General features: G+C 41.0%; 1 protein-coding gene across 1 annotated transcript; it reads left to right on the top strand.

Annotated features, from left to right (window-relative positions):
* Nucleotides 1-647: 647 nt before the first annotated feature.
* IKZF2 (IKAROS family zinc finger 2 (Helios)) lies at nucleotides 648-15,578 on the top strand (the record flags this gene model as incomplete). The annotated part of the gene is made up of 3 exons (XM_009873747.1): nucleotides 648-785; nucleotides 8,411-8,554; nucleotides 14,565-15,578. Coding segments are annotated over 3 exons (1,007 nt in total), but the record flags the coding sequence as incomplete, so codon positions are not given.
* Between the last annotated feature and the right edge of the window lie 5,850 nt (nucleotides 15,579-21,428).

Raw genomic sequence — 21,428 nt, 5'->3', positions numbered from 1 at the left:
ATATATTTATCTTATATATATTATGATATTGTCCAGTCTCTGTGAATTACTGGTGCCAGTTCAGTTCTGGCATGTAACAGTGCTGTTACCAAAGTTACTTTCTGTTGTCTTTTATTTTTCCAACCTTCTCTTGGTAATTTTGGCAAAGTTTTCTCAATAAAAGAACAACTCTTCTAGGTCATGTCTTGGGTTTCCCCACAATTAGGAGCAGAACTAGGCCACTGGGGCAGGTCCTTTGTGTGAACGCAGCTGCTCGTGCCATGGGCAAATCGTCTCAGAAGTTTCTTTCCCACAAGACTTGGTGACACGCAGAGGTAGTGCTGGGGCGTGAGGCAGCGTTTTGGTTTGTTTTCCCCTCTTGTCGTCTGTTTATTTGCTTTGCGACCAACAAGTCCGCCTCTTTTTCCTTCTGCTGATGCTGTGCGTTAGTGTGAAAACCGGATGGGGCAAAGTACCCGGCGGGTGGGAGGAGGTGTGTGCGGTGGGAAAGTGGGGCTGGGAAAAAGGTCTGGGACTCGCATAACCTTTCTTAGGTGTCTTTCCATCGCAAGAATTGTTTGTTGTAAAGGTGTGATTTTTTTTTTTTTTTCCCCCTACCAAAAGTGGTTTGCGGTGGATTTGACCTGATGCTCTCGTTCTTTCCGCAGTGGGGAAGCCTCACAAGTGCAACTACTGTGGCCGGAGCTACAAGCAGCGCAGTTCACTGGAGGAGCACAAGGAACGCTGCCACAACTATCTGCAGAATGTCAGTATGGAGGCTGCCGGGCAGGTCATGAGTCACCATGGTGGGTGGAAACTGCCTTTTTTGTTTGAGGTCTCTTGGTCTTGGAGCATCTCTTGCGGGTTTTTTCCATCTGTTTTTCTTCCTTCCGTTCGGCTTTGCATGGCTTCCATCCTGTAGTTTGCTTATACTCAGGTAGGCAGGAGGAGAGGAGATGGGTTAAAATTCTCACTCTGTCCAACTTAACAGAATTGATTTAAAAGATTTTTTTTTTAATTAATTTTATTTATTTTTAAGTCAGTATTTCACTTTTTGGTGTGTATAAATATGCAGATGTGAAAATGGAGTGAAGTCACTTGTCCGAAGTTACCCTGAAAGTGATCTAAGCCACATATATAAAAGAATGCTTCCACTCCCATTCCTTTCTGATAGTGACTGATAATTATAAGAAATAAAGGTGATGGAGGTATTTGCAAGTCATTATTTCTACTCTCTGTAAAATTATATCCAAAAAAAAAGAAAGATAGGATAGCTACAAAAATCTCCAGAGCAGAATGGAATTCAACAGTGTTGATGAAAGTAATTATAAGCAAAAAAAATAAATGTTTATATGCATTTACATGTGGTAGTATTAATATGTTAACTAACACTGCATGTGTTAATATACATAAAGACTGAAGATTGCCAAAAAGCTTGTTAAAAGCAAGAAATGTCAAGCTCCATGAATTTGTTTTCAAAAATTTCTGTAGCTATTAGTATGGATAATGAGCATAATGTCTCAGACTGCAGGGTTGTAGGCTCTTCTGTAGCAGTAAATGCTAAATGGTAGCTGTCCAAAACTTATTACAGTTTCATTCAGAATTAGAATTTTGGAAACTCTTCTAGAACTGAACATATTTTAACTTTTAAAAGTTGTCTTTAGATGTTTGGTATTCAAAGTATTTAAAATTTGTTAGTAAGTGGAAAATATAAAAATGATACATTTTTCATTTTGATTAAAAATTACCATATACCTAAGACTACCAAAAAGTTAGATTGTACATGAATGAAAACGGGAAGGGATTTTTCCTCTTTTTTTCCATTTTGCTTTTCATTGTTGAATGGAGTCATATGGCTTCAGTTGGAAATTAATTATGTAAAAGTTCTGAAAGGTCATTTCTAAAAACTCTAAATATACAGGCCGAGATAAAATCTATTTAGTATTTCTAATATGGGCTAATATTTGATGGAAAAAAAAAATCACAAAAAAATTTTCAAGAGTCTTTTTCCATGAACAATTTAATCCTATAAAGGCATTCTAAATGTATTTAATGTATTACATCTAAATGTATTGCCAAAACCTTCATACAGCTCTAGTAAGCCATTACCATCTTTGTAGACATCCTGGAGAATAAAATAAACATTAAAATGTAATGGATGCCTTTAAAGACATTAAAGTTAGTGCTTATCTGCTTTAGGCCTGACTTTATGCTTGTAGAAGTCAGTGGAAAGACTGTTTTCAGGGCTTTGCTATTTGTGGGTACCTGTTGTGTGCTTGGTCTGTTAGATGAAGCACTTAGCTTATAGTAGGATTTTAACCGTTGACTCCATTCCCAACAAAATACACGCTCTTTACTTGACCAGGGTGTGCCTGGCTTATTAACCGGCGGGGCAGTGATTTCAGCAGCCTTTCCTTAGGGAAATAATAGTGGGCTGATGTAGTCATGACAGCCAGGATGTTCAGAGGTCATGTTGTGGAGAATCTTCCCAACTTGCACTCAACTTCTGGGTTTATTATTCAGTTCTGTAGTAAAATTGAGCTCACTCTTGATGACTGTGTACTTCTGAGGAAATATAAAGCTTTTTTAAAGCTGCTAAATTCTATGACAAGAAGGATAAGTCGTGAGCCTTGCCTGTCCAAAGAAGCTGGAATGGTTGACCTTGTATTGATTTTCCTACCAACTGAAGTTAAACCAGTGCAAGCCCCAAGTGGACAGTTCTTTTATTTACAGCCTGACTGACTTTGCTGGGGCTTCAAAATAGAAATGTTCCCACAACCACTCCACTTTTCTCAACAAAATTAGCTTAAAACAGCACTTTGAATTCAACTAGTGCCTCTTTTTCCTCTGGGCAAATATGTCTAAATCTCCCCTGGTGAATGTTTAAGGGGGATGTTTGATCCACTGTCTTCATTTAGCTATTTAGCAAGGGCACAGAGAGGACAGGCAGCGACAGGGAGCTCCAAATTCAGCTGGGACCAGGAGTAAATCTCACCTTACCATACTAGCATCACTTCCACCCGTGAAGCTCAGTATGGGATTGAAAGTCATGAGCACCAGCTTGTAGAGGTCTGCAGCAAAGTCCTTTCTCATGGGACTATAAAGACACCAGGGAAGAATTATCCAAATGATTACTCAGCTTAAAGTTAGGTCTTAGTCTAAGCCTGAAAAGTGCATTATTTTCTTTATACCAGCTGTCCAGTACCTGAGAGGGCCTACAGGAAAGCTGGGGAGGGACTATTTACAAGGGTGTGTAGCGATAAGATGAGGGACAATGGTTTTAAACTAGAGCAGGGTAGATTTAGATCAGATGTTAGGAAGATGTTCCTTATAGCGATGGTGATGAAACACTGGCACAGGTTGCCCAGAGAGGTGGTGGAGGCCCTGTCCCTGGAGACATTCAAGGCCAGGCTTGATGGGGCTCTGAGCAACCTGATCTAGTTAAAGCTGTCCCTGCTCACTGCAGGAAGGCTGGACTAGAAGACCTTTAAAGGTCCCTTCTAACCCAGGACATTCTATATTCCATCTCTTCCATGTCAAAGAGAGAAAGGATGTTCCTGAGGATGGGTGAGTGCTTGCTTTGGAGATTTGATCACTGGTTTATTTTGCATCACAGTGGGTTTAAGTTTTCCTGACTCTTTCCAAATGCTTACGTATTTTGTTCTTGCTGGGTGTTTTGAATCCTCTGAATGCATTTTGGTGTGTCTCCTGGTCACAACTTCACCGTTATGCTCAGAATAGGTAGAGGTGGGGATTTTCTTATCCCTACCAGCATCCTCCTTTAAGGACGCCTGTGGCTGTGCTGGGTCTCAACCGATATGGCCAACATTTAACCTCAGTCTAAACTATTTCTGCAGGGGTGAATTGTGCTGGAAGACTAGAGGCAGTCCTTAGAGAGTTTGGATTTTTTTTCAAGCATTGTTCTCAAGTTGATCAGTTCACAGGTGTGATACAGACATCTGCCCATGTGCTTTTTCATGGTCGTCTGATGAGGCCTTTAATTTCAATTATCTTTGTTTTGCAGATGACTAGACCACCTGACTAAAGCCACAAGGGGAAGTGAGAGGAGGGGAAGGAGGGCTAGTTCTGGTGTGTGGGTAGGAGTGAGTCGCTGGGTCTCTCTCCATCCTCTTGAAGGGTGCTGGTTGCTTGCTGAGCTGGCCCTCCTCATGGCCACAGGTCCTGTTCCCTGCTCGGCACGAGGGCTACTGTAGGAGAGCTCTCACGACTTTTGTCAGCAGCAACTTTTGGCTAAGCAGTGCTGGCCTCAGAGGTTGATATTAGTCTGTGGTCTCCTAGCTAGTGGTGTGGTGGGGGTGACAAAAGTGACAGTCTCTGAATGCCAAGAACATGACCTTTGCAGGAACAAACAGGTAGAAATGTTGAAGGCTAGCTATGTCTTGCACTTGGCTACATGTTTTTTTTCCATCTCCACAAAGCAGAAAGTCCAGGAAAATTCTTAAAGTGGAGAGAGGAAGGACACTCTCCTTAGGAGAAGGAGAAAGAAGCCTAGCCCTAGGCTGTGCGAGACTCAAAGACCAGCTCCACATAAAACATACGATGATCTTGTGTCCTTCTCTCATACACAGTTGCTTAGAACATTGTTAAAACACTGGTCCCACAGGAGACTTCACACCAGGGTCCATGGGAATATTTCCTGTCATTTCTCTGCACACTTGTACGTTTTTAAAACAGCAATATTGTGAGCGTAGTAAAGGAAATTGAGGTTGATGGAGTAATACTAATTTATACCAGCTGAGACTTAGCCCAGTGTCTGTTGTCTGCACGCAAAAGTATTTATCAGCAAACCACATACTGGTAATTTTTTTACTTCATTTTTTTCCCCCTATTCTTTAGCCCCTGGAACAACATAAACTTTTTTTTATATTATCTGTAATATCTTACAAATTAAGAATCAAAAATTAATAGCTAGCCACTTCAAGCACTATGATTGAAAGATGAATGTCTTCAGGAAAATAAAGACTTTGTTCTGAAGACCATCCGGGTTTGTATATTGTTTATTGTTTATTGTATATTGTATATTGTTTGCATATAATCTAAGTTTAAACTTAGAAAAAACACCTAGTGTTAACTGCAGGTGAGAACATTAACAGTGTCAGAGATGGTGAATGTTTGCATGGGCAGTCCATGAGCACACCCTAATCACCGATTAAAAACCTCCCTGAACAGAAACATACTGAAGGGTGGTCTTTCCATGGGTCTAGATGCTTGACTTTTAGCATAAGAAAAGCCTTCCTGAGCTGAGAGCACAAAATTAATTTCTGTATCAAAGCTAGTTATAATGTATCAGCTGTTCTTTGGTAGCTCCCACTATCAAGGGAATGAAGTAGGATGAAACACAACAAAAAAAGAATCGCATTTACCACAGAGTAAATGTGCACAAGAGCTGCTACCATAGAGCAACTGATTTGTGATAACTGTTGGTTATGTGTGATCCGTTTGGTTTGAAATGAAAATTATGTATCTAGAATTGACAGTGCAATCTTTACCTTAACTCTTTGGGTTTCTAAAATACATCATCTCACCTGTTTGGTCCCATTTTGCATACAATTTAAATAGTTTCAGAAACTAGACAATTTCTATCTGTGCCTTCTTCCAGGAAATCTACATAACAAAACACATTCCAGTAACTTAGTCCCATTGTAACAGAAATATTGGTGTGATTCAGTGATTCTGTTGCAGAAGGGCCGTGCTCTGAATTATAGAGCTGAGTTCTGACGTGGGACAAAAATCCTGCAGCATGAAAGATAAAGAAAATGCTCTTTTTGGTGATGATTTTACTTTTTATTTATAAAGAGTCCTAGCAGAATTTTTGCCTGACTTAGAGAAGAGCAGATGTCTTTTTTAGCACTATTCATTTTTTTGTGGAAAAAAAGATTTCAAATTCTGTGTAGGAAATTTTACACACATATGCCCAGCAGCAGAATTATTTAATTATCACTTAATTGTTATGAGACATACAGATGTCACCGCATTTGGGGCTTAATCAGATAGCTATGAAAGCAATCAGAAGGTTTTCAACTCATGGGCAAGTACACTCCTACAAAGCCCACATGCCTTTAGTGTTTCTTCCTAGGAGGGGTTTAGAGCCCTCTGCACCTCCCTAGGTCCCCACCACTGGCCTCGTGAGTTTTGTACGCCAAGGGCTGGAAATTTTTGAAGTGACATTTACATGTGAACCTGGCCCAGCTGAGCAAGGAGCCAGGATTTCGTGCGGAGTGCGCATGCGTGTGCACATATATGCTGATTTTTGCTGAACCAAAAGGACGGTCAGATGCAAGTTCCCAGTGAAAATCGACAGGCATAATCTCTCCTTTCTTCCAAAATCTTCTTGGTAAATACTTGAGTAGAACTAATGCAGATATCTCCTGACCAAGCACAGTATTTAAATAACCTTAAAAATTTAGCCTTAGCTATTAAAGTATTCCAGACCTCCTATTCTACACTGGGCATTAATTAAGTCACTCGAACACTGCATCCCATTTTGTTGCAACATTAGATTCATTTCATATTTGTGCTGCTTTTTGCTTTCTTTCACTGATGCCAGCAGGACTGCCTGGTAAATGATAAACCATTGTGTTTCTCAGGGGGAGCATCCTGTACAAATACAGAGTAAATTTACGGAGTAAATCATTTTATAGCATATGGTAGGTTCTGAGCCTCCAAGTACTCTGCTTTCTGTGGCAGCAGAAGCACAAATGGAATCAAATGAATAAATTGCCGTGTTTTCTTATTATGAATGTCTGAATTGAGAAGTTCACCTGAGCTGATACTGTTTTGTAATTGCCTGGTATTTGCTCTTCCTTATGAGAAAGAAGGTAGAGACAAGGCTTTTATCACCCCATTTTTCATATATTATGTGCTAGCGAACAGCTGCACGTTTCATAACAGGGGAGTGATTACTCCATATTAGGATTCTGAAGGTAGAAAAGTTACACGAGAGGAAAGAAAGCTGGTGGTGTTCATTATGACACAGTCTCAGGGAGTCTGTGACATGAAACACTGCTGTGGTGAGAGACCAAAGGAGGGCTAGCAGAAAACATGCTTCCTTCTCTTGCTACCTCTACAATATCACTGATGATCTCACTGAAAGTTTTACCTAATACTGAGGATGCAATGGGTTGCTCACAGGTTACAAACTGTAGGAAATCTGTACAATATCATTCCAGTTTCTAGTTCTCTGCCATCCATTCTTCTCCTCAAATAATTTTTTACATCTCAACCATTCCATTAGCATGTGGACTAGTGGCTGATCCTTCAACTTTCACCTGCTACCTTCTGAAGATGAATGCAGGACAGTTAGGCCATATATTAAATTTATGACAGCAGAGCAGAGCTACACGTGGGATCGTGCTTGGCACATACCACCAACGATTTGGACTCTCTGGGCCTGATCTGCAACATTGTACCACTGACCCTTCTTGGTGTTTATAAGAGGCTGCTCACCAAAAGCAGAGTACTTCATAGGTATTTAGTGAGTAGCCATGTCAACAAGTGACATAAAACCTCATGTGAAATGGTCACTACCCTGGTTGGAAGCCTCTACAGTTCCCATACTTCTTTGGCTCTAGCGCCTTATTCCCTAACCCAACAAGTAACGAGGAGTGAAATGAGGCAGAAGGGATTGTTGATTTGGTCTTGTTGTCTCAAAGACAGAGCACTCCCTGACAATCCCTGAAAGTGGGAAGAGAGATGCAGAAGACTTGCCTTCACAGCTTCTTAGCTCTGTGCTTGAAGGGATAAAATATTAATCAAAAAATTGATAGTTTCTGCAACTGATTCTGAAGGGAATTTCCATACAATGTTAATCCTGTAATTCCAGTACAGTAGTGTTTGTTGATTTTACAGTCTTGTGTACAGAGAGAGGAAACACACTTTAGCAAACAGATCCTTCATTTGGGAAGCCTCTGTCTTGGGAAACGCGCAGCCAGGCCGAGGGAGCAGAAGTCATCGATACCTTCTATGTTTTCTAGTCACTGAGATTAGCACAAAAAGTAAATAAGAATGATAAGCATGCCATATGATAAGTGTGAAGTTAAGGGAATGCATGGAGAATGCTCAGTTACATTGGCAACTGGTGACCGAAGGGAGAATAACAGACAGTGTCATCTACAGACTGAGTTTTCAGAATTGTTCCCTCATCACTGGAGATCCTGATTATTCAGAATCAAAAAGGTCCTTTAAGAAATGCTTAAAGTTGGGCTTCTGTTAAATAAGATGGTCCCAAAAAGAGGCATTTTGTAAATGTAGCTCTGCTTAAAGGTGATTGCTTTCTGGATGCCCAGTGTGTTCTTGCACCTTGCTTTATTTTATGTTGCACTTGTTACGCAATCAGCAGGGCTCAAATGATTTGTGTTGTCTGTGAAGTATAGACCAGACTTGTCTGATACGATTTTTTGGTTTCATGTAGTACCTCCTATGGAAGATTGTAAGGAACAAGAGCCTGTGATGGACAACAATATTTCTCTGGTGCCTTTTGAGAGACCTGCTGTTATAGAGAAGCTGACAAGCAACATGGGAAAGCGTAAAAGCTCCACCCCACAGAAGTTTGTGGGTAAGCTTGAAATACGCCTTTTATTATTTTTAGTGCGTAGGTATAGGTTCCTTACTATTTGTAGTAGCCAGGAGAGCAAGGGGGAAAGTAGCGCTCTCAGGACTTGGTTGTGATGGGGAGGGAAAACAATGGAGATAGTTAAATCACAGTAAGAAATCCTGAAAATTACTGAATAAATTTTATCAACCCAGAGAATTCAAAAGTGAAGTTCCTGTAATCATGAAAATGCTTAGAAAATCTTGAGATTTTTACTGTGCTTTAAGACTGTTTGGGGTTTTTGTTTGCTTTTTTGTTTGCTTTTTTTTAAAAAAACTTTGGTGCTTTTGAGATTTAGACTTGTCGTATGCCTTCTCCTTGCCTCAGCAGAGAAAAAACTAAGAATCTCATATAAGTATCTATCTCCATATGTGTGTGTGTTTAAAAAAAAAAAAAGTATCTCAAGACTTGTATTAAATTCTCAAGAGTTGGCAACAACTGGTCTGATAATACCGACATGAGGAAGTAAAATCACATCAATTCTGTCAAAAGAACTGTTTGCTCCAAGTGCAGAGTTCTGCACACAATAAACTTATTAACATGTGAATATAAAAAAGCATTGGATGACTTTTATCAAATTTAGCTTCCTATGCCCAGAATTCATATTTTGCCTTTGTGTCTTGACATGTTCAAATTGTTCAGCTTATAACAAGAGACAATATGGGGAATTTTACTTGGTTTGAACTGTAGCTTAAGACTTCTTTTTATTGCTACTGTGGCAGTGCTAAACCTAAGAGGGGAGCTGGGACACAGAATTATTTGGGGTAAGCGTATGCTGCTGGACCCCAAAGTCACAGAATGCGCCTTTTCCATGCTCGCTCCCTGGAAGGACAGTTGTACAGAATTTAAGGGTGTCATATACTCATTCTCCCCACACTGAGGACACTTAGAGAGAGAGAATCAGAGAATGGTAAGCAATTAACACAGCCATTTAGAAAACTCATTGCCCCTCAGCTAAATGCAGATTGAGATGGGTTTGTTAAATCACCACGGAAGGTGGTTTTAAGCCTAACCCACATGGTTTTGAGTAGTAGGGGGCTAGCAGCATGCAGCAGCTCACCTGAGGGGTGACACACTGACCTGGCTGCTTGCAGTAACCTGACCATCCCCAAATATCAGTGCTTAGCCAAGGTCAGGTCAGGAACGATGCAACCCGCAGGAGGAACGCTGTGAGGCATCAGTATTTCCTATATTGTTATTAGTCCTTCTGAGGTAACAGCCTAATTCTTGGGCTGTTGTCTTCAAGAGTGTTCTGAAACGAATTACTGTACAGCTGATAGGAACTGGGGGGATTTATACTCTGATTTAATTTACTGCTGTGACAACAGCTGGGGTTGAAGAGGGTGGAAATGGGAGCAGGATTTCTGACAAGCCAAATACATCTTTATGAGATTGCAAACATGGCCTCATCATAGCAGGTTTCCCTAGTGCTGCCTCAGCAAGCGCTGTACATTCTTGCACATTGTGATCAACAATGAAATAGTTAACTATGCTTACACTTAATCTGGTGTCTCTAGATCTCAGAAATCTGACAGCTTCAAAAGAAGTTGCCATCCCTGGATGTGTTCAAGTGTCACTTAGATGTGGTGTTGGGCGATAGGGTTTAGGGGTGACCTTGCAGTGGAGGGTCAGTGGTTGGACTCGGTGATCCCAAGGGTCTTTTCCAACCTGAATTGTTCTATTATTCTATGATTCTATGAAAGAAAGGCAACTGGTGTCTCTCACTCTTCGCCCCCCCCAGCTTGTGCACAGAGTTGAACAGAGCTGTGTTTGCAGCACCTCGCGGAGGGTTAGCTTTGCAGGGGCTCCAGATTTAATCTGGAAAGGCTGAAGACCTAGCTCCCTTTCTCGAAATTCTTGTGTACCCATACTGCTCTCAGAGCAGTATAGTTTACTGATTATAATTATGCCCACTTTTTGGATGGTATAAATTGAATCATTTTCTGGAAACTGTAGATTATGGTCTCTTTTTTTTTCTTCAGACAAGGAAGATTATTTTACTTGTCCACTCGTGCACTTTACCATATGTTGTTATTATCTTCAAAGGCAAATTTACATCTGTAAATCCTTGCCTGAGATACACTGTAGCAGATTACTGTTTTCTTCAGTAGGGTATACTAATGTGTTGTTAGATAAACCTGTTTCTTCTATAGGTGGAACAGATCACTTTGGTGTTCCATTTTTCTGCAGATAGGAAGTCAGGGTTTCATGTGACATGCAGCTTTTTTATCCAGGTCCAGTAAAGTGTCCTCTTTCACAGTTACCATATCTTATTTTTCTGTCTTTTCTGATCTTTCATGGCATCACAGTGTTTGAACTGAAAAAAACAGCGCTCTCTACTTTGCTATTTTTCTTTTTTTTTTTCACCGTGACTTTACTTTTCTTCCCATTTTCTCCCCTATGAAATATTGTTCAACTCTATCAGGAAGAACTTGTAATGGTTCTTTTGCTTGCAGGAAATTTTCCTATGCATACTGCATGCGTGGCACCCGTCCAAAACAACTTAATGGTGTTTATGAGAAGGTCATGTAAGCATAAGCTAAAATCCTTGCATGCTACATCTATCAACGCTTTACTACTCTTTCTGATCAGCAGTCTCCAAGGGACCTTGGTTATGGACCACAATCTCTGCTCTGGCTGAAATTTCGGAAGGAAAGGAAGCAGCATATGGCAAATAGAGTTAATGTCTGACTGAGAGACTTGGTTATATATCTGCTGTTGAGATATTAGTCATACCAAACCTGTGGAAACAGTGGAGGCAGATGCACAGGAGTCTGAGTACTTCTTTTTGCCTCTACTTCGATGGATGGAGAGGCAGACAGGAGTGAAATTGAAAGCAGCCATCTTCAAGCTGATCACATGAAGCAGGTTCACATATTTTCAGTTTGAATTTGGTTTGAATTTTGTGCTACCTCTCACAGAGTTGTCACTAGGCTTAAGAGCTGGCAGGATACAAAAGAGACGTGGCTCACCATAAGACCGTGGTTGTTACAGTAGGAATGAAAAATATACCAGCATCTCAGAACAGAGGATGATGAACCAGCTTCAAAATTAGAGTCAACTTCTAGTTAATGGAGATCAGGAAGAAATTTACCCAATGGTAAATTCTCTAACAGCCTTCTCTAAGATTTTTTTACAGCTTTCTTAAAAGTGTCTGGCATTGCAGTCACTTTAGATACTTGATTAGATGGACTGCAGGTACCAGAGGACAGCTGTGTCTGTGTGCTTTGATCAAGCTTCAGATACTTGTTCTGAGGTATCAAACATCATATGATAAGATGACCACAGTGGAGAGTGTTTCTTCTTCTACTTCACTAACATGGGGCAAAAATAAATAGAATTTGAGCATAATTTTCCATGAAAATTGTTTTAAGTACAGATTTGGCTGAAGAGAAATTAAAATTGAAAACCACGGTGCACTGATTTGTTAATATTTCTTCTGAGCTCTGTGTTTTACCCTTCTCTTTACCATGTTATAGTTTATTTCACTTTCTTATGTCACACTTGATTTCCAAGGCACTGACGTCTCTGGAACCAGTTCATAAGTAAAAGAATTAATAATTCAGGTCACTGACAATTTACAGTTTTCTCCACTTTACTGTCTGTGGTGGAGTAACTACATGTGGAAGATAAAAGGATGCAAAACAAGGTTTGCATCATTCACCCAAGTAGTCCATAAAGGAGAGGTATTGTTTCTTGATCCATATAGCCTGCAAAGACCTGACGGTGTGTTTGGAGCCTGGATCAGGCGCTCACCAGTTTGTTATTCAAACACAGAAGCAACAGAGGTGGCTAGAGCAGGGACAAATAAACTTTTCCATTTTCACTTCTTTCTTCCCACTGTGCAGAAGACACCACATGCCTCCTGGAGTTGTCCTCCAGTCCCACTTTGGCTCCATCTTAGAAGGAACTGCTCAACTTTAGGTGAAGCTGGAGCCACCTCGCATTAAATAGTTTTCCATCCTGTCAGCAGCAGGACAGCCGTCACAGAAAACGTGACTGAGCAGCCCACAGCAGAAACAGGGAAAAGAGGATGTTCGATGGCCAGAATTATCCTTAGGTCATGTTAGATTACAAAGGCCATTGTTGTAGCACCGTTTGTTTCTTTGTTCCCTATTTTTCTCCTAATGTTTAACGTATAAAAAAGGAAGTTTTCAACATTATTCTTGCTTTTGGTGACGTATAAAATTAAGACAGACAGCCACAGGGAATTGTACATGAATATAGTGCCTAATCAGAAGCATGTAAGCAGTATTGCTCAAGAGTAGTGATACTCACACGCTTCACTTCAGACTTGCATTTAATTACCTTGCTAATCAAGGCTAAGTTCCCAACCAAAAATGATGCATCATCTCTAAGGATAACGTGATTGTTCCATGGGTAATGTAAAATTATTTCTCTCTTTATGCATCACTTTAAGATAAGCCACGCTAAGTGGAATGAATTATTATAGTCAAAAATAAAATGCTGAGTGATAGCTATGTTGAAATGTACTAACCCTGTTTGGAAGAGAGTTGGGATTACAGTTCTGTTACTTTCTTATGGTGGTTTATACATATTTTATTCCAAGCAATTTTGGCAAAAGGTGGTGTCTTGAGTTCTTTAATTCTTGGATAGCCAGACTGGTTGTATGTAGTCATTCCTTGAATTCATAAACTTGTACTGTTGGAGAAGAGTCTGGTTTTATGTACCGAGGCAGTGAAAAGTAACAAAGACAATGCAAACTGAGCAAAATTATTTATCGGACTTTGTAAATCAGCTTTAAAAGTTATCTGTCAACAACTAGCTAATATTTATGTGTGTGAGTACCTATGAGCATGTGTGTGAGTACCTATGAGCATGTATATCTTGCATCTTACATGTAGTTATAAACTTTTCTATTTAAAAAGAAGAATTATTTTATGACCTTTTCTTGTATGGGCACTCTAAAACCGTTACTGGAAAAGCAGTACTGCTGAGCTGAGCCCTGATGTAAGTAGCAGGAAATTTGTTAACTTCAAATGAGAGCTCCAATACATATCATGGCCTATGACTAGCATCATTTTCTGGCAAGTAGTGCTGGTTTCACACACCTGTACTGCCATAGATTTAAAAAGGTTGTAAGGATGTGAATTTGAATTCACGTAGTGATGAATCAGTCAACTTTGTAATCATTATGCATTAATTATCCTGTGTCAGTGAGAGTTGGTTTTGCCTTTTACCAAATGAAACTAAGCTGTACATGTGGTTTCTCTATTTTGTTTTCTTGCCTAAATAGACACTGTGTGGGTTTTGTTGTTTTTTTTTTTTCTCAGACCAAAACATTGGGATAGGATGATTTGGGTTTTTTTGAGAGGGAGAACTATAAAGATACTGTAGCTTGAGCGCATGATTACAAGCCAGCCCCTCAGTGCTCCTGTTCCTTCCTCTGTTCTGTGGCTTCATGCTCATGTGTTATATTTTTTATGCTGGTTGAAAGATTTACAGAAAGTGTCTCTAAAGGTGCCACCGTACCAATCCCATGTACCTGGTGCTTAAGCTTCGCTGTAAGATATGTATGATGCACCATGGACCGCGGGGCACGTGTGATACTGGCTCCTTTAATTTTGGGACAATTTGTCTAATGGTATAAAATGATGGAGCTTTACTGACCTCAGTGGTTCAATCCCATTTTCTACCACTTAGTAGTATGTATTTCCTAACTTGAAGCACGGGCACAGTCAGGCTCATCGGAACGTTTGGAATCGATCTGGAGGTTGCTGCAGCCATATGCTTCACCAGGAATAAAAAAAAAAAGCTGTTGGTGAGGTTTGAGTTTTGCCCATCACAGGACAGAAACTTTGTAGGAGGTCAGTAAACAAGTAGAAGAAGGTTGGCTTTGGAATGAACTTCACCCCTAGTCAGGGGTTTTCTGTCCCGCCTCACCCCTTTTACAGTGAAACCTTAGAATGATTACATGGATTGTTTTTCTCATTCATTTGCTCTTGTCCCTTAGGTGAAAAGCTCATGAGATTTGGCTATCCTGATATTCCCTTTGATATGAACCTAACGTATGAGAAGGAGGCTGAGATGATGCAGTCTCACATGATGGACCAAGCCATCAACAATGCAATCACCTACCTTGGAGCTGAGGCACTTCACCCCCTGATGCAGCACACACCAAGCACAATTGCAGAGGTGGCCCCGGTCATCAGCTCAGCTTACGCTCAGGTCTATCATCCTAACAGGATAGAAAGGCCCATTAGCAGGGAAACAGCTGACAGTCACGAGAACAACATGGATGGCCCGATCTCCCTCATCAGACCAAAGAGTCGAACCCAGGATAGAGAGGGCTCCCCCAGCAATAGCTGCCTGGATTCTACTGACTCAGAGAGCAGCCACGAAGACCGCCAGTCGTACCAAGGAAACTCTGCCTTAAATCCCAAGAGAAAGCCAAGCCCGGCTTATATGAAGGAGGACGCCAAGGCTTTGGATGCCACAAAAGCTCCTAAGGGCTCTTTAAAGGATATCTACAAGGTCATCAACGGGGAAGGGGAGCAGATTAGGGCTTTCAAGTGCGAGCACTGTCGCGTCCTTTTCCTGGACCATGTCATGTACACCATCCACATGGGCTGCCACGGCTACCGGGACCCACTAGAGTGCAACATCTGTGGCTACCGAAGCCAGGACCGCTATGAGTTCTCGTCGCACATAGTCCGAGGGGAGCACACATTCCACTAGGCCTTCTCATCCAAAGGGGACTTGTATGAAGTAGAAGAACTGCACATGAAGAAATACTGCACTTACAATCCCACTTTTCCTCAGACATTGAGACGCCTATTTTGTTGTTGTTGCTGTTGTTGTTGTTGCCGTTGTTTAATTATTATTATTAACCTTATTTTTTGTGGACCTAACCTCATTTGCTCTGCCCAGCTTAAGAATGGAAGGAAGGAAGGGAAGGGATAAAAGAGGGGTTTGTTGTCGCCGTCACTTTTTGGTGAGTGACTCGCCTCACTTTCTATGGGAATTGAAAGGCGGTCCGTTTCTGTCTCAATCAGCTGTACGTCATGTCCCATTTGGGGATACCGCTCAGCCCTGCTAGGTGCTTCAGAGTCCTGATGACATGCCACTCTTTTACAATTTCAGATAAACAGGTGGAAACATTTCAGAGAGAACCTTTATCGAATGTGTAGATATGGTGTGGGCTTTCGGTGGTGGTAGGAGAAGGGGGAACTACATTCTGCAGAATGAACAATTATTTTTAAAGCAAAAATATTAGGGATTTAGGAGCATGAATCAAAGTCGATATTCATTTCAAAATTATTTTCTAGGGTGAGCTGTTTTCCTGGGTTCAGTGTGTATTGTCCCTGTAGAATGTAAAAAAGAAAAAAAAAACCTATGTCTTAACACTGTACCACATTACAGCAGTTTAGTTTCATAAGTCTGAGGGCCTTCTGTGGTAAGTCTGAGGCTCTGTATTTTTATTTTCCTTAACTTATGAAGCACCTTTTTTAGAATTGTTGATTTGCTGTTACTCCATGCCCATGTGTTGACTCACTGGCTTCTTAGAGACCCTTGGGAGCCTTACTTATTTAGTTGCATCCTATGTTTTAAGAAATAACATTTAGAAATAACATTTAAACTTGCTTCTAGGACAGTAAGTGGCCTAGGAGTGGATGAGAGGGTCTGTAGTTTACTCAAGAGGTTCTGCTGCTCTTCTGAAATAATTTGGTTTAGAATTACGGATTTTCAAATTACAAAAGTACTAGTAGCAAAGTGTTCTTTAAATATAGGTATATCTAGTTAGATAATTATATAAATACTTTCTCATTCTCTTATCATAGTGTTAACCTCTTGGCAACCGCCTAAACCAAGACTTGCAGCTGGGAAAACGCTAGGAGCCAGATCCCTGGTCAGCATTAACCCTCTTAGCTCCATTGAATTTGATGGAACTACCCCAACTACTTCAGCTACATCAGGATCCGAGCCTTGACCATTTTTTTTTCTCTTGTTGACAGTTTATTTGCTGATTTGCTGGACCAGTGACTTCCTTTTGGTGTCAAGTCATCAATTCTACTCTAATTTAGTCTTGGAAGTGTTTGCAGGTTTTGCTGGATAGCCTTTGCTCTTGGAGAGCACAGAAGCCCTGCAAATGAATAAATCACATGTGACCTTCCACACTGCTTCACAAAGTGATACATGGAGGTTCAGGTGCTGTGCTTTGATCTGTATTTACAAATTTCGTTTTTTATTCTAAATTTATTCAATTCGCTATAGGGAAAACAAATGGAGAAACAGACTCCATAGCAAGTCCTTGAACTACAGACTGGACAAGAAAAAAACAAACCACCGATCTGTTTTGTTTCCTTTCTTTCTCTCCCAATAAATAACAAAGTCAGCAACCACCCAGCAAGTTGCAGGTTGCATCAGTAAAAAATGGGCTTAAACGTACGTGACAGATTGCCATTGAAACCCAACTGTTTGTACCAATCACAATTGAAATGTTGTTGTTTGGCAACAAGAGCACAGCTTGAGAATGGAAAGATCTGCATGGGTTTAACCCCCTCCATGCACACCATCGCCATGCACTTGGTGAGACCTTTTCCAAAGTGTAAAGTTACTGAAGTATAAAAGAGAGAGCAAGATCAGGCCATAATGAGTTCCCATCTGCTCGCTTCAATCTGCATACTTGATGTATGTGCCAGTTTGCTGTTCGTTTTGAGGGTACTGGGTTTTTTTCCTTCTCCTCCTAGACCTGGAGCATTTGAAAGTAGGAGCTGAGTGGTATTGATTGAAATCTTTTTATGGTGACATTCTTGGCAGCTAGAACCTGTGTTTAGAAAGGATACAGTAGATCATGGCCAGATTACCCGATGACTTCTTCCCAGCACTGAAATGCTATTAAGTAGGAGCTGGTAAAGTCTTGCAGTACCCTATTAATTATAATACAATATGGAGAGAAATGTCATCTTGTGTAATGTGAGAGCTATCAAGGCTGGGAATATACAGACTTTGGAGAGACAGATTTAAAGACCTATTCCCAACATTGTTCTTAATGTTGCTGGGTTCCTCCCCCTCCTCCTTTCCTCATCTTAATGTAGAGGAAACTCAGGCAAATGAACTGCTGCCGTCCTCCAGACCATTCATATTTTTTTGTCCTTGGTGCAGTCATAGGAGTTGATGCGGGAGGAAACCGAGGAGATGCTGGAGGGCATCACTTCTGTTCCAGATGGCTGATTCTCTGCAGCTATGAAGGCTGGCTTAGGAGGTGGCCGACCACGTTCTGCATCACAGTGTGCTTCGAAACACAGAAAGGGGGGTTGCTTTTACAGCATGCTACCAGGAGGAAAAAAATAAAATAAAGAAAAAAAACATGAAAAAAACCCAAACAAAACAAAAAACCAGTGGTAGTGATTTCTGCTGAGGCAGGAAAGGTCTTTAAAGGACAATGTGCAAAGGTGCTGGGCCTGAAGGTCTCTAGGCCTTCAGGGGCCTCCAGAAAGACACGTGCCTGAGCGGAGAGCAAAGGGTTGCCGGCAATCCCTTTTGGTCTCGGAGGAGCAACACTCCCTTTTCCCCTCTGTGATCAGTGGAAATAACACGGGCTATGATTTATTGTAATAGTTAGCACTAGGGAAAATGCATTTCAAAAAATCTGACTGTGTTTGGGAAAGCACTGGAATACGGGAAAGGCAAAGAATCTCTTGTGTATCCACAACTAGGTTGGCTGCAATTATATCTGCAGTTCATTAGTGTGCACTTTCATTCATTGATACCTCCTGTATATTCTGTAGATGTTTAAAAGATCAGATGGGGATGCTCGGTGGTTTTGTAGCTGGCTTCAGTTAAGCCCAACTTCTTGTTCCAGTGGTAGCATGTGAGATCTGTATGAGCACGGCCATGCCCTGTTATCACAGGCACGAGGCAGCGGGGAGACACGTTGATTTAGTTATCTTCCAACAGCTGCAATTTTTGGAGGGCAAGAAGCTAGGGGGTTGCATTAATTTTTATTATCACTGTCCTTTTTCTGAATGCTTACTGAGGTTTTTCATCCTAGAGCTAGGGAAGGGAGAAAGATTAAGATTTAGTTCAAATGTTGAACGAAGTTTAGGATGAGCATTTATTTTAGCATTCACTTCCTACTGAAAATTATTGGACAGTTTTGTATAAAGCAGTTTGCCCTTACACGGAAGTGTGCAAAACGGGGCCTCACAGATTTTGGTTTTTTCTTGACTATTCTCTGCAGATTTCTAAGAAAAGCTCTCGAGTTTTGTTGAGCTCATTAGTTGTTCACAGTGTACTAGGAATTTCAGTAGATAATCCTTGGCCTGCGGATCCATTTGTTCTAAGTATTTGCTGTTGGAAATTGAACCTGGCTGATTTTTATTGGTCTCTCTTAAAATTCTTGGAATTAGGTTTCCAGTTAAAAACATGCATTTGCAAATTTAGAATTGGCTTCCTGTGAACATTCCCCATTTTCATTTAAAAAAAAGCCATTTCTTCACATATCTCTGCCAGTAAACCCTTTTGCTTTGTTTTACATCAAAAATGGCAAGATTCTGACTCAATTTAGGATATTACAAGCCTATTAATTGAAATAGAAGTGTCACTGCTTATTCTGTTCTTGGTGTGATCCATATTCTTGAAGCAAAGGGCATTATCCATATATCTGCTGTTACGGCCAATAAATTTTACAGCCGCCTCTCTTTGCAATCAGTTAGGAGTGCACATCAAAATATATAGCATTTTTCAGTAAAGTGAGCGCTTTACTCAGTGACTTATGGGATTAAAACAATTTTATTCTCCTTAAAAAGTGCTTCCATCTACAGTATGATGTGAAAGGTGTCCAGGCATTAACCTTTATTGGTCTATATTTGAGAGAAAGGATCTGATTCGTTAACTGGCCTGATTTTTTAATGGTAGTAGTTTCTACAATGAAAGGACAGAGCTCACAAAATAACTATGTGGAATTAAATTTAGTAAATTTTAAGAGTTTCCAAATTTCTTTCTGTTTACAAGGGCATTCCTAAATTGGGGCTGTCAAGTGGAAGAGGAGGCCAGGAATTAGACCAAACCGTTCAAAACTGGCCTTTAATAGGACATTGTTAATATTGGCTTGGTCCCGAGCTAACTTTCTCATATTTGAAAGAAGCCAGACAACAGACACTTCTTCCTCCAGAAAGAAACTTTGGAGATAATTTAGGGAAAGGTGCTTATTTCAGCCAAGGACAAGAGCCTCAGTAATATGGTTCTTTTGCTAAATGATGTTCCTTTCCTTAACTCTTCACTGTGCGTTATAAGTACTGAGGAGAAAGAAAGGAGGCTTCACTGATACCTGGGTCACCTAAACTCAGTGTGAGATTTTAGGAAAACTGTGATGAGATTGGATTTGAGGCTAGAAATTTGCATCTTGGCTTGACTTAATATCATTTAAAAAAAAAAAAAAGGGATGATAGTAATGGTCTATGGTCTGGGGCAGCTGGAGATTTTGAGAAAGTATATTTATATATATATGGTATTGTATAATTAGATATATGCTTTATTGTATATGTGCCTTTTTCAAATGCATTTTGGAAGTTTGTGATGTCGTTCATGATATCCTACCGTACCCTTTCAGAATGCACGACAGAAACCAACCCAAAGTACACATCCCTTCTCCTCTGGTGTAGTGAGGCTGATCCCGCTCCCCTTCTGCACCCTCCTTGGCAGCCTGACCTGGAGAAAGGACCGTCTCAGTACTTTGCTGTGAGATTTCCTGGAGTCAGCTGGCTTTTGGGAGTGAGAAGGGCTGAAAATTACCCTGGCAAAGTGCATTCCAACTCTCCAGCCAGAGCTGGTCTCAGAGCTAATCCCAACCAACACAGCGTCCCCAGAACGGTGCCGAGGCTACACCGTGCCCCATAAGAGTGCCAGGCAGCCGTCCCCTTTTTTCTTCCCCTCCGCAGGTTTAAGTAAAGCATGCTTTAAAATGGACTTTGCTTTTAAGTTCCCACTTAAGAGCTGATGCAGACTTAAAAGCATCTGCCACTTGCTTCAGCCTGGAAAAAGAAATCTGACAAGAACAAAAGTCCTTTGGAAATGGTTTGCAAATTTGACTGCCATGCTGCTGCCACCCTAATAATTGACTTAGAGATGAGAGGAGCCCATCTGTGGATGTTGTGGGGGTTTATTAGCTGGAACGCCTTGGTGAAAAGTGCAGTGTGCGTTTCGGTACTTTCCTGACAGATTGTTGACCTAGTTTCAGATCTAGTTATTTACCTTGCACGGGTGCAGTGTCTGAGCGTCACGGCACAGGCACAGTGTGATGCATGCTGGTAGGGGATGGGAGTAGCCCAGCACACCTTTGGTCAGACTTTGAGCCCAGTGTCAATTCCTTGGCACCTATCTGCTGGGGTCTGGACCCATGGCAGTCACAGAGTCTGTGGGAGGAGCAATGAGGAATTGGGTAACAAAGAGGCAGTTTGCTTTGTAGTGAATATATTCCCTTTTATCCTATGAGGAGTCGTCCTGAAGTGCTGGGCAAGGAGAAGGTCACTGGTTTCTGATTTAGTGTCCTACAGCCAATGCTTGGCTCTGGAGCAAACAGTGGACAGTCAGGAGGAGGTGGCGTGCTGACATTTTGCTGTGCTGCACGCTTAGCAAGTCAACATAAGAAAAGTGGTATCTATTTAAATCACCTCACTTCTGAGTTGATCGTGTAGGCATGCATTGCCAGTTCCTAGTTGCTTCCAGCCTTTGGAAAGGTGGTTACTGATATGTTTGTGTGGATCCTCACTTGGGAGGATAACTGCTCATGCTCTCTGCTTCTGCAACAGCTTTTCCTTTGCATACAAATCATGGGACCCAATTAATAGCGGAGGGAAATGACTATTTATGCAAA

The sequence above is a fragment of the Apaloderma vittatum genome, unplaced genomic scaffold, assembly GCF_000703405.1.
Source record: "Apaloderma vittatum isolate BGI_N311 unplaced genomic scaffold, ASM70340v1 scaffold3917, whole genome shotgun sequence".
NCBI classification, from domain to species: domain Eukaryota; kingdom Metazoa; phylum Chordata; class Aves; order Trogoniformes; family Trogonidae; genus Apaloderma; species Apaloderma vittatum.
This window is presented reverse-complemented; position numbering and strand designations above follow the sequence as displayed.